Source organism: Anolis carolinensis, chromosome 1 (genome assembly GCF_035594765.1).
Source record: "Anolis carolinensis isolate JA03-04 chromosome 1, rAnoCar3.1.pri, whole genome shotgun sequence".
Taxonomy (NCBI): Eukaryota; Metazoa; Chordata; class Lepidosauria; order Squamata; family Dactyloidae; genus Anolis; species Anolis carolinensis.
This window is the reverse complement of record NC_085841.1, coordinates 317,788,374-317,804,463: the sequence shown is the minus strand read 5'-3', so window position 1 is coordinate 317,804,463 and position 16,090 is coordinate 317,788,374. Positions and strand designations below refer to the sequence as shown.

At 38.3% G+C, this 16,090-nt stretch overlaps 1 protein-coding gene across 3 annotated transcripts in view; it reads left to right on the top strand.

Annotated features, from left to right (window-relative positions):
- Positions 1-16,090, top strand: part of cdin1 (CDAN1 interacting nuclease 1) — a 188,205-nt gene that overhangs the window by 109,010 nt on the left and 63,105 nt on the right. For all 3 annotated transcript variants that reach the window (XM_016991603.2, XM_016991601.2, XM_003214492.4), the window contains 2 exons: positions 4,873-4,938; positions 8,258-8,363. In XM_016991603.2, the coding sequence (XP_016847092.2) occupies positions 4,873-4,938; positions 8,258-8,363 (172 nt within the window). The remainder of the gene's footprint in view (positions 1-4,872; positions 4,939-8,257; positions 8,364-16,090) is intronic.

The window sequence follows — 16,090 nt, the reverse complement described above, 5'->3', positions numbered from 1 at the left end:
ATGCTTTTAGGTATTAAGATACATGAGGATATTGGTCATCATATTATAAGTATCATGTCTAATATTACAGTAAACTCTGTTATTACTGAAAAGACAATTTGTCTTTTAAAAGCCCACATTCCAAGACATATTATATATGTCTTATATCCTTTAGACGTTTATTTTGACATCTCATTCTCATGTGGGAGGGATTTTTTTCTACAAAGTACCTTAATCTAGATTATTTTCTCATTTTATAAAAATATCAAAAATGCCCAACATCCTCATGAGTGTTTGTGAAAATAGGAATAAGGATATACCATCACAGCCAGATACCAAGATCGAGATGGAACATTTCTTATGAATAACTACTAGCTCTTTTATATTACAAATAAAATATTTTTTAAAAATAAAATTAAACACATACATTGAGAATTTTGTTTTATCCCAGCTTTTTTCCTGCATAAAACACACACATAAAGTGAGCCTACATGTAACATATGGGTAAAACTTAGAAACTTCTTTCCCACTTTTTCAAGTGACAGTGTCCTAAAATGTCATCCTCATAGTCTAATTCTGTATGAATTCTGCAACAAAATATGACTCAGTGGCACTAAACTGTCTTCGTTGCCTGAATGAACAATGAACTTGCAACACATATTTAAATCCAAGTGCAAGTGTTTCCCCAAGTTGAAATGTTTCTGTTTTAAAAAAGTATTTTCATATTTAATGATTGATAGCTAATACAGTAGAGTTCCGGTTATCCGACTTATACGGGCGGGCCACATGTTGGATAACTGGATCTGCTGGATAATAAGGAGGCCCAGCCTAGGGAAACCTGGGGTGCGTTGGTGTTTAGCAATGCACTCCGCGTTCGCCCAAAGTCCCAGTCAGGCCTTTACCAAAGGGAGGAAACTCTTCCCTTCAGTAAAGGCGCTTGACTTTGGGCAAACACGAAGCGCATTGCTAAGCATCATTGCACTCCGTGTTTGCCCAAAGTCAAGCTTCCTCTTACCTTCCATGGCTGCCTCTGCCTTCTTTCCTCCTTTGTATCCTTCTTGGGCAGCCTGAGGAAGAGTGAGATAAAAGTCCTCCACCCTCTCTCGAGCTCCCTCCAGCTCAGCAGTGCTCCCTTCCTCGGGCTGCCCCGGGAGGGGGCAAAGGAGGAGGAGGGGGAGGCAGACGCAGAGGCAGGAGCAATCATGAGCGCTGCAATGGAGGGGGGAATAGGATGCGCCGCTAAGCCCTTGGCGGCGCTTCAGATTATACAGAGTGTCGGATAAGTGGAAGATGAATAAGCAGAACTCTACTGTAGTTTTATTATCTAATTTTTATCTGGTTATTATGGTGTTATAATGCATTACTGTGTTTTAATTTGTTTTATTTTACTTGATTGTTGTGTTGATACTGTTTATTTAGTTATTTATATTTATTTTAACTTGTCATACCTTGTTTTTGTTTTGGGCTTAGCCCCATGTTAGCTGCCCCGAGTCTCTTCCGGGAGATGGAGGCGGGATAGAAAAATAAATTATTATTATTATTATTATTATTATTATTATTATTATTGGCCTGTTTTTCTATGTCCACTAACAGCAGGACTGAATAGGAATATATTTTGAAGAGGGAGATGATTGTGATGAAAATATCTATTTGATAACATTTAGAAGTTCTGATTGCAAATTATTTCCAAAATATTACTGATATTATGATCTACATTCAATATGCTTTCAGCCAGGGAGGCAGTAGCTGAAGAATGCCCCCACTACCACCAGTGAGGCCTACCTTGGCTCTCAGTGCCTCCTGTTGTATTCTGGGTCCTTTATAATGGACTAGCTGTGCCCGGCCACGCGTTGCTGTGGCAAAGTGGTGGTGGTATTGGTTAAAAATTGTGGTGTAATTTTTATTTGATGTTATTTGTATTTTTTAATTAATTATATTGTAAGTTATCTTTTTATTTATTATATTTTATTATTTTATTGTATTAGTTTTAGTGTTTTAAATTATTTTTAGTGTTTTTTATTATTTTTATTGGGTTGCTAGGAGACCAAGTTGGAGGAGCTTAGCCTTCTAACTGGCAGCAATTGGATAAAAGCAATTATTCCTCTCTCTCTAATTAGGACTTTATTTTTCTTTTCTTTTTGTTGTATCAACCTAGAGGCGTGGATGATGAGTTATGTTGTCAAATTTCGAGGTTGGGAGGCCTGTAGTTTTGTTGTTTTGTGGGTCGCCGTGATGCCATCACTCTTTTATATATATAGATGGAAGAATGATTATAAGGGTTTTGGAAAGGTCTGGAAGTGTCCTGTCAAGCCTAATAGGACTGTAGTTAGTATTCAGTATTACTGCTAACTTTTGTGAGAACAGAGGACAAGGGGGGAAATCCTCAAAATTGAGAGATACAGATATTTATTTATTTGTTTATTTATTTACTTATTTACACTATTCACATTCCACCCTTCTCACTCCAAAGGGGACTCAGGGTGGATCACAATGTACATATAAATGGCAAACATCCAATGCCATATGACATACAAACAGAGACAAAGCACAGAGGCAATTTAACATTTTCCAGCTTCTGGCTTCATGAGAGTTTGCTCAATTCCGGCCACAGGGGAAGCTTCCACTTCATCATCCACTGTGACACCTAGTCCTTGATGGATTACTTCCTCATTCCTTTCTGCACGTTGATGGACGATTTTTATGGTGTTGTAAATTAGTTAAATTAGCCTCCCACATAAGCGTTACCTAAATTTCCTACTTGATAGGTGCAACTATCTTTCGGGTTGCTTAGGTCAATAACGAGCTGGGCTACTTTTAATGGTCGGCTGCTCAGTCCGACCTGGGCTGGCTTTGAACTCATGAACTCTCGGTTAGTAGTGATTTATTGCAGCTGGCTACTAACCAGCTACCCCACAGCCCAGCCCTTATTGAGAGATACTTGGTTATAATAAGTACCTTGCCAATTTCCTCTCAGACCCCATACCATATGCCAGCTCATTCAGAAGTGCAACATTTTGGGAGAGCTGTTAGGGTGGATCAAGAAGAAAAAATGGGTGCAAGCTCATTTCCATGTTCATGATTTTCAATATCTTTCTAAGCAATTTATCATATGAGGCTGACAAAGTGGAATTGCAGCAAGAAAAGCACATCTGCTGCTGGTAGCCATCAGCTGATGGTTGATGTTGTGTGCATTCAGTTACCATTTTTATTTCCCTCCATAGCTATAGTGCCCCATTTTAATGATGGGTAAAAACTGTCAGGGTCCTCTAAGCTGCTGCCTTCCCATTATTTACATCTGTGCAATAGACCCCATCTGCTTCGGTGCTGCTATGCTGGCAGTCACGTGGCACCTCTTCCCTTTCTCTCTTTATTCAAAAAGTGGCTGTTTTACTCACTACCTGCATTTCATTTCTGATTTTTCATTGCTTTTTTTAACCTATCAGGAGCAACCGTAGTTGCGGTAATTGTGCTAAAACATTTTTGAAATTTTTATATATACAGTAGAGTCTCACTTATCCAACGTTCTGGATTATCCAACGCATTTTTGTAGTCAATGTTTTCAATACATCATGATATTTTGGTGCTAAATTCGTAAATACAGTAATTACTACATAGCATTACTGCGTACTGAACTACTTTTTCTGTCAAATTTGTTGTTAAACATGATGTTTTGGTGCTTAATTTGTAAAATCATAACCTAATTTGATGTGTAATAGGCTTTTCCTTAATCCCTCCTTATTATCCAACATATTCGCTTATCCAACGTTCTGCCGGCCCGTTTATGTTGGATAAGTGAGACTCTACTGTGTGTGTGTGTGTGTGTGTGTGTGTATATATATATATATATATATATATATATATACACACACACACATATATATATACACACATACATACATACACACACACACACACACACACAGCACTTTTGGTAGAGAATAGGGCAGGATAGTGGGGTTATGGAGACTGTGTGGAAGACTGATCATGGGACCACAGATTTCCATAGTAGGGTAGTTGCGCAGACAAGTGCAAATTAAACAGTCTAAAATTGGTGTGTTTCCATTCCTTACACTTAATGTAATTGTGGTGAGACAGGACATTAGTATGATAAAGCCCTTAGTGACCTAGATAATTTTCTCACCGTATTGTAACTTTTCAGTGATTAGATTTTATACTAATTATATATTCCCAAAATATAAACTGAGAAAAAAGTACAGCATGTCTTCATTGTGATTATACAGTGTTCCCTCACTACTTCGCGGTTCACTTTTTGCGGATTCGCTGTTTCGCGGTTTTTCAATAAACTCTAAAAGACTATTATAAATCATAAAAAAAATTACAGCCTGAGGAAGGAGAAGCCAAAGGGAGAGAAAAGGAGCCCAAGTGGCAACGGGAGGAGAAGGAGGCAATTTATCAACACACAATTGGTTGATAAAGACTTAAAATAGTGTAAATCTACTAAAATAATGTATAAATATTAAAATAAATATAGCGTCCCTACTTTGCGGATTTTCACTTTTTGCGGGTGGTCCTGGAACCTAACCCCTGTGATAAGTGAGGGAACACTGTATTAGTTATTTCTCACAGCTACTTTGAAAGCGATTCAATCAGCTAAAATATTTCTTTATTTTGAATATTTTTCAGTAACAAAGTACTGTATGACAGGTGGAATTAATGATGTTTATAATGAAGACATAAAAATGCAGAGATGACAAAGAAGCATTTTTATATTCATGTTTCAGGTTTGCTAAGAAGGTTCATTTAATCTGACACAGCATTGCATGCATATGAGTGCATAAGTAATTCTGTACCTCTGTTCAAAAGAAAATTAATTATTCTGCTAGCTAGTTAATAGAATAATACTATTGTTTATAACATTTATTCTCTGTATAGCTGAAGATCAGTTACGTGCAAATGGTTATGACAAAACACCAGACTTCATATTAGAAGTGCCAGTTGGTAAGTCCATGAGATTTCTAGCTTTTATAGGTAAATCTGTTTATACTGAAATGTCTATGTTCTTAATGGGTATTATGCCAGACACAGGATGATTATAATAGTGTATTAGATATTCACAGTAATGATCTAATTTCGGTAAGAATTATTTATGGGAAGAGGCTTGAATGCAGGTAGATGTCAGACGTGATCTCTTAAACTGACCTTAGACCTTTATCCATTGGAATATCTATTGCAGTAATCTATGTCCTCAACATATGGATTTATTTAAATTTCTAAGCAGTTGATTGAAAAATATTTTGAAATCCTCTTTCCATCAGTTCAAGGCAAAAGTAAGATATTATTATGCCCTAAGGAAAAGTTTAACCATAATTTTGGAGACTTTTTGTTACATGCCCAAAAGGTCTTTGTACAAATCATAGATTTCATGAGGATAATCCAATAGTTATCTATAAAGTGAATTAAATCAAAGATGTCAGCTGTGCCACATTTACTAAAAATTCATATGCTGCTGTATAATAGCAGCATGATTGTTCAATGGTATCTCGTGGTGGAGACAGGAAATAAATTAAAGAGCAGCTACAGAGAAAGGATGTACGTTTTTTAAGGTGTGGTAACCACCTGCATTAATACTGTAATTGAATAACAAATTACTAGTTGAATTTGACATACTCTAAAAACACCCTTTGTGTAATGGCTAATTTTTCTTGAATCTAGGCAGAGCATGGGTTATGGGACTGCAGATGCTAGAATAATGAACAAAACATTTTAAAAAATAGAATAAAACTCATTAGAAACAATTTTAAAACGCTTAATTAAAACAGTCAAATCAACCATCCCTGGCTTTGAAAGACTGAAGGCTATATGAAGCAATGCAACCTTAGCTACCTGCCAGAAAATCCAACAAGATCAAGCCAACCTAACTTCAATTGGGATGTAATTCTATAGTCAAGTTGTTAATACAGATAAAGCTCTGTTATATGAACTCACCAACTGGAATCATGGAGTGGTGAGATGTATAACAGAGCTCCATTGCAGAGCTCACATTTTGAGCAGGCTCATTTATGGCATTGTATCCCAGTGGGCTAGGTTAAAAATCCTTTTTATTCCTCACTTTAAAAAAAATTCATCTTCTTCCAAGAAGCTCAAGATCTATGGGTGGATTCTTGAAAAATCTGGGGGAAATTCTGGGCTGCTGGTATGGTTGTACATTCTTACTCATTTCAGTCACATACAGTAGAGTCTCACTTATCCAACGTTCTGGATTATCCAACGCATTTTTGTAGTCAATGTTTTCAATACATCGTGATATTTTGGTGCTAAATTCGTAAATACAGTAATTACTACATAGCATTAATGTGTAATGAACTACTTTTTCTGTCAAATTTGTTGTCTAACATGATGTTTTGGTGCTTCATTTGTAAAATTATAACCTATTTTGATGTTTAATAGGCTTTTTCTTAATCTCTCCTTATTATCCAACATATTCGCTTATCCAACGTTCTGCCGGCCCGTTTATGTTGGATAAGTGAGACTCTACTGTATTCTCATAATTTAAGATGCAGGGTAACATATTTCCAATATTGATGATGTTGGAAACGTTTTCTGTCCAGTTGTGCAGGATGTGTTTCAGTAACTGAAGCCTAAAAATGTAGACTAGGTGTTGACCTCGCTTCTTTTCTTGAGTGATTAATCCATTCACTTCCTCATTTATTAGGCTGATATCTGTATAGATTCAGGATTTGTACATTCTTCTTTGACAGAAGGGGTAGTAAAAAGAGCTGATGTTGAGGCTACTACTGAAGTAACCTAAAGGTAGACCCAAAAGGTAAAATAACTATAGGTCTTTTCCCTCCTTTTCCTGGGCAAAGCACTCAAATGGATGTTCACTTTCAACTTTAAGCCCTCTTCAGTTGCCATGTGAGAATTCAGGTGTAAGTTCTAATACAGCACAGTCTGCTTTTGGAGATAGCATTTCCAGAATAAGTAAATGCTAGGAACAGTTACTACAAATTAATGAGTGCAGTAGAGAAATTGAGATGTCAAAGTAATACATGGTTGAAGCCAGAGATTTATGCAGTGCAGTTTTGTATTACTTAGTTTTCCACCAGAACAATTTCCAAATCCAAAAGGTGAAAACATCCAAAGCCATTGTTGAGAAAATGCTACAACATCTCCTAGCAAGGGTTTATTTATTTCCATTTTAACACATATAATCCAGGGTTTCCAGCCATTGTGCTGTTGTCTACCTTGCTGGAACTGAGCTACCATTTTGAGATATTATTGCAGCCCAGCTGGCTTTATTCTACCTAACCCATTTTCAGCTTTCTTTATTTTTATACACTCTATCAAGAATAGACATTGTTCTGTTTATCATTCAGTTATTTCCAATATATCCAAACTCATTTTTCTAAAAGTCTCACAAATCTTTCTAGAACCTGATATCTTCATGCATGTCTGTGTATAGAGAGAGAGAAAGAGAGAGAGCACCAATTCAGAAATAGCTAGAGCAAACAAAAATACAAGATAAAATCCGTCTTGTTTTCAGGAATAAATCTTTAAAGTCCAGAATTTTCTACATATTCCTTTATTTATCTAATACTGTACTCTCACATTTAGATAAATAAATGTGTAAATATTCAATAAAGGCATGTATTACTGCTAAGTAACAGCCACTGCTAAGATCATATACCAAAAGAAAACCAGCACACATTTTACCTTTTATTGTAGCCAATGCGTCTGTCATCATGGCTGAACTGTTCAAAGGTTTAACCAGGGGCTGTCTGAAATCAACCGCTCTATCTGTTTTCAGAGGAACTGGATCTGAGATCTTAAGACCAGTGCTGAGGAAGATGCATTGAAAGACACTAGTAGTCAGGAAACAATTTAGAAAACACAGCAAGGTCTATGATGAAGGAACATTACTGGAAACAAAGACCAACAGTCTTAGCTAGTCAAGTAAGCTCTAAGATGGGAGTAGGGTTCTGGAATTACATATGGAGTTCAAGGTCACCAGCAGCTAGTGATTCCTAAGATATAAAGTCTGATTATTGATTACATAATGCCATTCCTTTGTTTCTACTGGTTTGGCAAGGCCACTCAAAAATCCGGAATTCACAAGTAAATAATACTTGTAGAAAACTATGACAGAGCTTCATAATAATGAATTATAAAAGGTTGAACTAGCCTTAGCTGATGACAATCTTTGGGGAGTCTTCCTCTGCCCAATTTGCAAGGGATACTTTTTCTTCCTAATTTGTGTACCATTTTTGGAGTCACTTGCTCTGGATTCATTTTAATCTAAATGCTTTTCGCTTTTTAGCTGTAGAAGGTCATATCATTCACTGGATTGAAAGTAAAGCTTCTTTTGGTGATGAATGCAGCCATCAAGCTTACCTACATGACCAATTTTGGAGTTACTGGAACAGGTAAATCTTAATTATTTTTCTTTAGCAAAAATCTGTAAGCAAAATATCTAGAGTTGATGTTCTGGTGTTAGTTTTTCGTAGAAAGAAAAAACTGAACTATAATTGTTAAGATGGAACAAAACTAGCGGCCTTTTGTTAACCAACTATTACTCTCCGAGTACCAGTTTATGGGAGCTACATAACTCTGTGTTTTTCATTATATTGTTAAGCCAGCTCCACTGGCTGCCGATATGCTACCGAGCCCAATTCAAAGTGCTGGTCTTGACCTATAAAGCCCTAAACGGTTCTGGCCCAATCTACTTGTCCGAACGTATCTCCTCCTATGAGCCAGGAAGATCCCTAAGGTCATCTGGTGAGGCCCTGCTCTCAGTCCCGCCTGCCTCACAGGCACGGCTGGTGGGGACGAGAGACAGGGCCTTCTCGGTGGTGGCTCCCCGGCTGTGGAACACCCTCCCCAGAGAAATACGACACGCCCCAACCCTTCTGAGTTTTAGAAAAGCCCTGAAAACATGGCTATGTGCCCAGGCTTTCGAAGATTAAATGGTAAAGATGACCCTAGACTGATTTACGGCTACAGCACGAGGATTTTGGAGGAATGGATTTTAATCATATGTTTTATATTTTTATATTGTTTTAATTGTTTTATTGGATTTTCATTGCTGTTTTAATTATGTGTAGGCATTGAATTGTTGCCAATTTGTACGCCACCCTGAGTCCCTTCAGGTGAGAAGGGCGGGATATAAATGTTGTAAATAAATAAATAAATAAGTATCCCAATAAAGCACTGGTGAAAGTTCCCAAGGTGGCCTTTTGTGGAGCTCACCTATTTCCAAAAGCTATAGCATGTTGTACATTGCCTAAAGAAATGAAGCATAAGACCTTCTGAAATGTTGTGATCCTAATTTGATCCATAATTTTGCCTCTTTTTAATATTTCATTTCCAGAAGTAGTATCTTGCATTTATACATTTTTATGGAACTCTATATATATAAATGAGTGATAGCATCATGGCGACACACAAAACAACAAAACCCAAAACTCCCCAAACTCCAGAATTGGCAACACAATCCATCATCCCCGCCTCCAGTAAGATACAACAGAATTACACAACAAACACAATCACAGGGCCAACAAAAGGCTAAAAACTGCAACAGGTGATGTGCGCCTGCGCTCATACCGCCCTCATCCCTTCCCGCGTGTGCACACACATCATCCTTACCAAAGAGGCCTGACAAACACCTTGCCTCAGAGCTGGGCCTGGGCTGAAGGCAGGAAGGCAGAATCCTGGGTGGGCGAGGGATGCTGGGGGCTGTGCTGGGAGGCGTGCGGGCCTTCCGTCGCTCTCCGCCCTCTCCCCCTCAATCTCCTCCCTCCTCAGGGAATATGGAGGGTCCCCGGGCGCCACGCAGGCCCCCATCTCCCGCCCCTCTCCCCTCCCCTCAGCGCGAGGAAGGCCCCGCGGACCACCACCTCACCCTCTGTCCTCCTCCCCGCCTCGGCCTTCCTCGTACTGGGTCCTGCGCAGCGGCCGTCTCCACCCTGGCCCCCCTCGATGACTTCTTCTACGACAAGATCGGTGCCGGGTTCTTCTCGAAGGTCTTCAAGTTGAGCAGGGAAGAGGGAGGCATGGCCCTCAAGCAGGCCTGGACCTCCCCTCGGGTTGTTTTGGCCTCAGGCCCCTTCCTTTTGCCCCTCACCCAGTTAAACGGCTGATGGGAAAAAGGAAAGAGCCGCAGGCCAGGAAGGGTGGGAGTTGGTGCCCAAAACAACTCGAGGGAAGGCCCAAGTTGGCCCAGGCTGAGCTCCCCCCTTTTCTGTTGCTATTGTTGTTGTTGTTGTCACCCACAAATTACGACCCCACAAACCCCTCAAATGCCTCAGGAGCCCCCCCTTTTTTTCCTCTCAACCCCTATCGCCCTCATCTTTCCCTTCCCTGTGATGAATAATTATTAATATAATAATAACAGTGATCATTATTTAAGAATCTAATAATAACCAATAATAATAGTAAGTTATTACAGTAGAGTCTCACTTATCCAAGCCTCGCTTATCCAAGCCTCTGGATAATCCAAGCCATTTTTATAGTCAATGTTTTCAATATATCGTGATATTTTGGTGCTAAGTTTGTAAATACAGTAATTACAACATCACATTACTACTTATTGAACTACTTTTTCTGTCAAATTTGTTGTATAACATGAAGTTTTGGTGCTTAATTTGTAAAATCATAACCTAATTTGATGTTTAATGGGATTTCCTTAATCCCTCCTTATTATCCAAGATATTCGCTTATCCAAGCTTCTGCCGCCCCGTTTAGCTTGGATAAGTGAGACTCTACTGTATTATTATAACATTGATAATCATTCAACAATATAATAATAACTAATAATCGTAAGTTATTATTTTTATAACAATGATAATCATTCAAGGCTATAATAATAATAATTATTATAACATAAGGCGCCTCATATAATCCACTTCTAAACAAATAATATAAGATTATAAATTTATTTATTTATTTCCAATATTTCTATCCCGCCCTTCTCACCCGAAGGTGTAGGGTAAATATACGCTACAATCTCACTTATCCAACATAAACAGTCCGGCACAACGTTGCATAAGTAAATATGTTGGATAATAAGAACGGATTCAGAAAAACCGATTAAACATCAAATTAGGCAATCATTATACAAATTAAACACCAAAGCATCATGTTATACAACAAATTTGACACAAAAAGTTCCATGCGCAGTAATCCTATGTAATAATTACTCTATTTACAAATTTACCACCAAAATATCACAAGGAATTTAAAACACTGACTACAAAACATTGACTACTAAAAAAAGACTATGTTGCATAATCCAGAACATTGGATAAGTGAGATTCTACTATAATATGAAATAATTACTGTAGTAGAATAATACACAACAACATATTCTCTAAAACCATGACAGTAAATAAACACCAACACTGAAATCAGGGAAATTGGGAATTCCACAAAACAAACAATCAGAGCCAGCTAACACCTCCCAAGAAAGGATTCTTCCAGAAAGGAAGCTCACAACGGAGTCAAACAGTGTGTATTACCAAACTCATTATTATTACTATTATTATTATTGTTTTGTTATATGACACAGCAAACAAGATAGATATGGATTTCGTATCACAAAATCACAGGTCGAACACTTCCCAAGTGTCTAGGACTGTGTGATGTATTTTCGGATGATGCGTGCAGATCCCAGTAGGGTAGCCTTTTGCAGTTGACAGATTGTAATTTTGTCAATATCTATTGTTTCCAAATGCCGGCTGAGATCTTTTGGCACAGCACCCAGTGTGCCCATCAACACTGGGACCACCTGCATGGTTTCTGCCAGAGTCTTTGAAGTTCAATCTTGAGGTCCTGATAGTGGCTGAGTTTTTCCTGTTGTTTTTCATCAATGCGACTGTCACCTGGGATGGCAACATCAATGATCCAAGCCTTTTTCTTTTCCACAACTGTGATGTCTGGTGTGTTGTGTTCCACAGTTTTATCATTCTGGATTCAGAAGTCCCACAGTATCTTTGTGTGCTCATTCTCCAATACTTTTGCAGGTTTGTGATCCCACCAGTTCTTTGCTGCTGTGAGGTGGTACTTGAGGCATAAGTTCCAATGAATCATTTGAGCCACATTGTTGTGCCTCTGTTTGTAGTCTGTCTGTGCGATTTTCTTACAGCAGCTGAGGATATGATCAATGGTTTCGTCGGTTTCCTTGCAGAGTCTGCATTTTGGGTTATCAGCTGATTTTTCGATCTTGGCCTTAATTGCATTTGTCCTGATGGCTTGCTCCTGGGCTACAAGGATCAGGCCTTCTGTCTCCTTCTTCAAGGTCCCATTCATGAGCCATAGCCAGGTCTTCTCCTTATCAGCTTTTCCTTCAATTTTGTCAAGGAACTTTCCATGCAATGTTTTGTTGTGCCAGCTGTTAGCTCTAGTTTGTAGTGTGGTTTTCTTGTACTGGTTTTTTTTTTTTGTCTGCTGTGCTTTGAGGAGTTTCTGATTTTTGACTTCAATCAAAGCAGGTTCTTCACTTTGCTTTACATATTCTGCCAGGGCATATTATTCTTCTTTGACTGCTTGTTTTACTTGTAAGAGTCCTCTGCCCCCTGATCTTTTAAGCAGATATAGCTGGTCAACATCACTGCGAGGGTGCAGTGAATGATGAATGGTCATGAGTTTTCTTGTTTTTCTGTCCAAGTTGTCCAGTTCCGCCTGTGTCCAATGTATAATGCCAGCAGTATATCTTAGGACAGGTATGGCCCAGGTGTTTATGGCCTTGATGGTGTTGCCTCCATTGAGCTTGCTTTTGAGAATTTTTCTGACCCTTTGTGTGTATTCTTTATCCCCGCCTGTCACGCAGGAGACCGGGGTTCTATTCCTCGACGGGGAGCCACCACCACCCCCCCCACACACACACACACACAGGTGCCACCTTGACGTGGTTGGGGGGCTTAACTGCTCCAATGATGACTGAGGGCTGTGCTGGCAGTAGTGTAACTACCAGCAGGTCCAACCAAGCCAGAGAGGCCTCAACTGAGAAGCAGAACTAAGAACACCTAACCCATTAGCATTATGGAGAATCAAACCAAAACGGAAGTCTATACTGGCTCGGTCGTCGCCCAGGATAAAAAGTACCGCAGTGGATGCTGCTGATTCTGGACATCCATCGACAGGTGGACTACGGAATCAAAATACAAATGAACAGTCACAGAAGCGGCAGAAATATACAGTGCCAGAAAACCGCACTGTTATTATTATTGTTATTATTATTATTATTATTATTATTATTATTATTATTATTTTGCTGTGAACCGTGAAAATCAATACAGTCTAACTCCAAGTATTCAAAAACACTAAAATCAAAATATATAAAAATTACTGTTGTATAATAAAACACAACAATACAATCTCTAAAATCAAAACACTAAATAAACAACAACACTCTGAAAACAGGAATTCCACACAGGAAACAATCAAAGCCACCTAACACCTCCCGACAAAGTATTCCCATCATCAAAGTCTGGCAAATCCTGTTTTCTGAGGGCCACAGACAGTAGAAGCACATAAAATATCGCAAACAACACCACTCTAAAAACAAGGGAATTCCACACACGAAACAATCAGGACCAGCTAACACCTCCCAACAAAAAATTCACTCAGGCAGGAAACAGCCAGGCTTTAAAGCTGCAAGGCCATTACATGCTAATCATTTTCCCTAATTGCAGCATTCATACTTACCTCCAACAGACAAAAAAAAGAAATCAGAAATATTATATATTCACAAACTTGAGGAAATAATATCCCCTGATGGCGCAGCATGTTAAAGCACTGAGCTGCTGAAGTTCTGGACCAAAAGGTCACAGGTTTAAATTGGGGTAGCGGAGAGAGCCCCCACTGTTAGTCCCACCTTCTGCCAACCCAGAAGTTCGAAAACATACAAATGAGACTACATGAATAGGTACCGCTCTGGCGGGAACGTAACGGCGCTCCATGCAGTCATACCGGCCACATGACCTTGGAGGACTCTACAGACAACGCCGACTCTTCGGCTTAGAAATGGAGATGAGCTCCAACCCCCAAAGTCAGACACGACTGGACTTAATGTCAGGGGAAAACCTTTACCCTTGACGTTAACTACCACCAATTCCTCAATACTTTATTTCCCATCCCACCATACTTCGCCACAGCAACGCCTGGTCGGGCACAGCTAGTATTTATATAAAAAAGCAGATTTGTTCATTTCTCTTGAAAACTGGAGCCATGTTCTGCTAAGGATCTTCAAAACAACAAGTGTTGTCTAGTTTGCTAAATTTTAAGGCTATAATATCCACAACATTTGTTGCTTGTATCCACTAAGAATTAAAACATTCCCTTGTAATTCCTGCTTTGAGCTGTGGGGTGGGAGGAACGGTGACTTGTATGCAAACGTCAGTTATTTTAAAAAAAATAAGAATTGGGTCAGAGTTGTGCATTTATTCTTTGGCAACAGTTTTCAGGTGATTCTGTGTGGTATCTGAACCACTGTTTGATTCCATTATTTGAAAAGTCTATTAGAAGAAGATGAATACTGGTGTTGTGATGTGCCATTTTCTGGTCTTTCTATTTGCTAGCTAAGACTCTTGATGAAGTATGTCTGAGGTTTTATCATGTTGAACATAATAATCTTTTGTTTCATTCTCATTTTGATTCACATTTTTATCTGCAGAGGTGTGTTGAGAAAGTGGCTGTATGTGCTTTATTTTATCAAGTCAGACCATTGGTTTACATAGTCCAGTAATGGCTATTATTGTCTCACTTATTCCTAGCCCTGTTACCTAGGGATCTTATAGGTAAAAGAGCTAGGAATTGAGCCTGTAATATGGCCACTATTGAGACAAAGCTATTTTTGCTCACAAGAATTGCATGTGTTTGTATGTAAAATATTAAACTGTAAGAAAACCTAATTTGGCATACTTCATTCTGTTTTTGATGTAATTAAACCATTGAATTCAAAAGTGAAGTTGTGCACTTATACATGCTGCTGTGATGTACTAATGAGTACATTGGTATCATCAAGAGACAGATTAATTAATAATTGGTAACCACATTGTCAGTAGTGACTTACAGTAAGAATTCAGTCAGTTTACTTCTTCCATTGTTTGCAAATTGGGCTGCAGTATCTCTTAGACTACATTTTAGTGAGTCCCAAGAGGAACCTTGATGCTGTTATTATCAGAAGCAACTTCGCAACATTTGAAGAATGCGCTAACAAAATGACTTCTTTGACACTGATATTAGAATAATGATAATTCTACATAATGAGAACATTATTTCTTCTACACTCTTTGAATATGAATAGCCAACCTTCAATCTGATATAATTTTTCCTTATTTAATTGTAATCTAAAAGTCTTTAGTATTCTGCATACATTCAAAACAAGAGACAAGTTGCTCTAAATTTTTTAGCAAGTTAACTGCTAATCAGCACTCTCAGTTTCTTTTCAAAAAGTATGTGCAGAATGCTTCTAAATATGTTTATGAACAAGTTACTCTAAGTTCAATGAGACTTGCTTCCTAAGTCTTTCAATGTGTGTGTATATATTTACGTTTACTTAAAAATGCATAGGACATTGCATTGTAAATGCATTCAGAATTAAATCTACAGTGTTGTCCAATATATGCAGTTCAATAGTTATATGTTTTATGAGCAGTGGAGAGAAAAATTGTTCCATTTATGTATATAGATTGTTAGATACATCAGACATTTACATACTTTTACCATTTTACAAAGCAAATGAGGAAATAAGTTATTAAAATAGTGAATATTGGGACAATAATGTTATGAGTTAATTTGTTGCGATAAAGTTCAACTACTTGAACGTTTTAAGGAAGGTAGACATCCTTTCTCTAACATAATGCCAATATCTAGCATTTCAGGGATTTTAAAAGTTCTACTGGCAAGATGAAACATACTGGCTTAACAAACAAGCTTAGTAGAAACCTTGGGAGTTGCATTTGTCAAGCATCTAGGAAAACTGTTCATGCATACCCAGTGTCCAAAGCTTCATAGAAGCCAAAACACAAAGAACTGAAAGGTCATTCTTCTTCCTGCAGCATGATGGTTTGTTGACATATTTTGATATACTGGTATAATACCGAAGGTTTTGACCTTACCACAACTCACAGGGACTTCGGATTGGCTAGGCCAT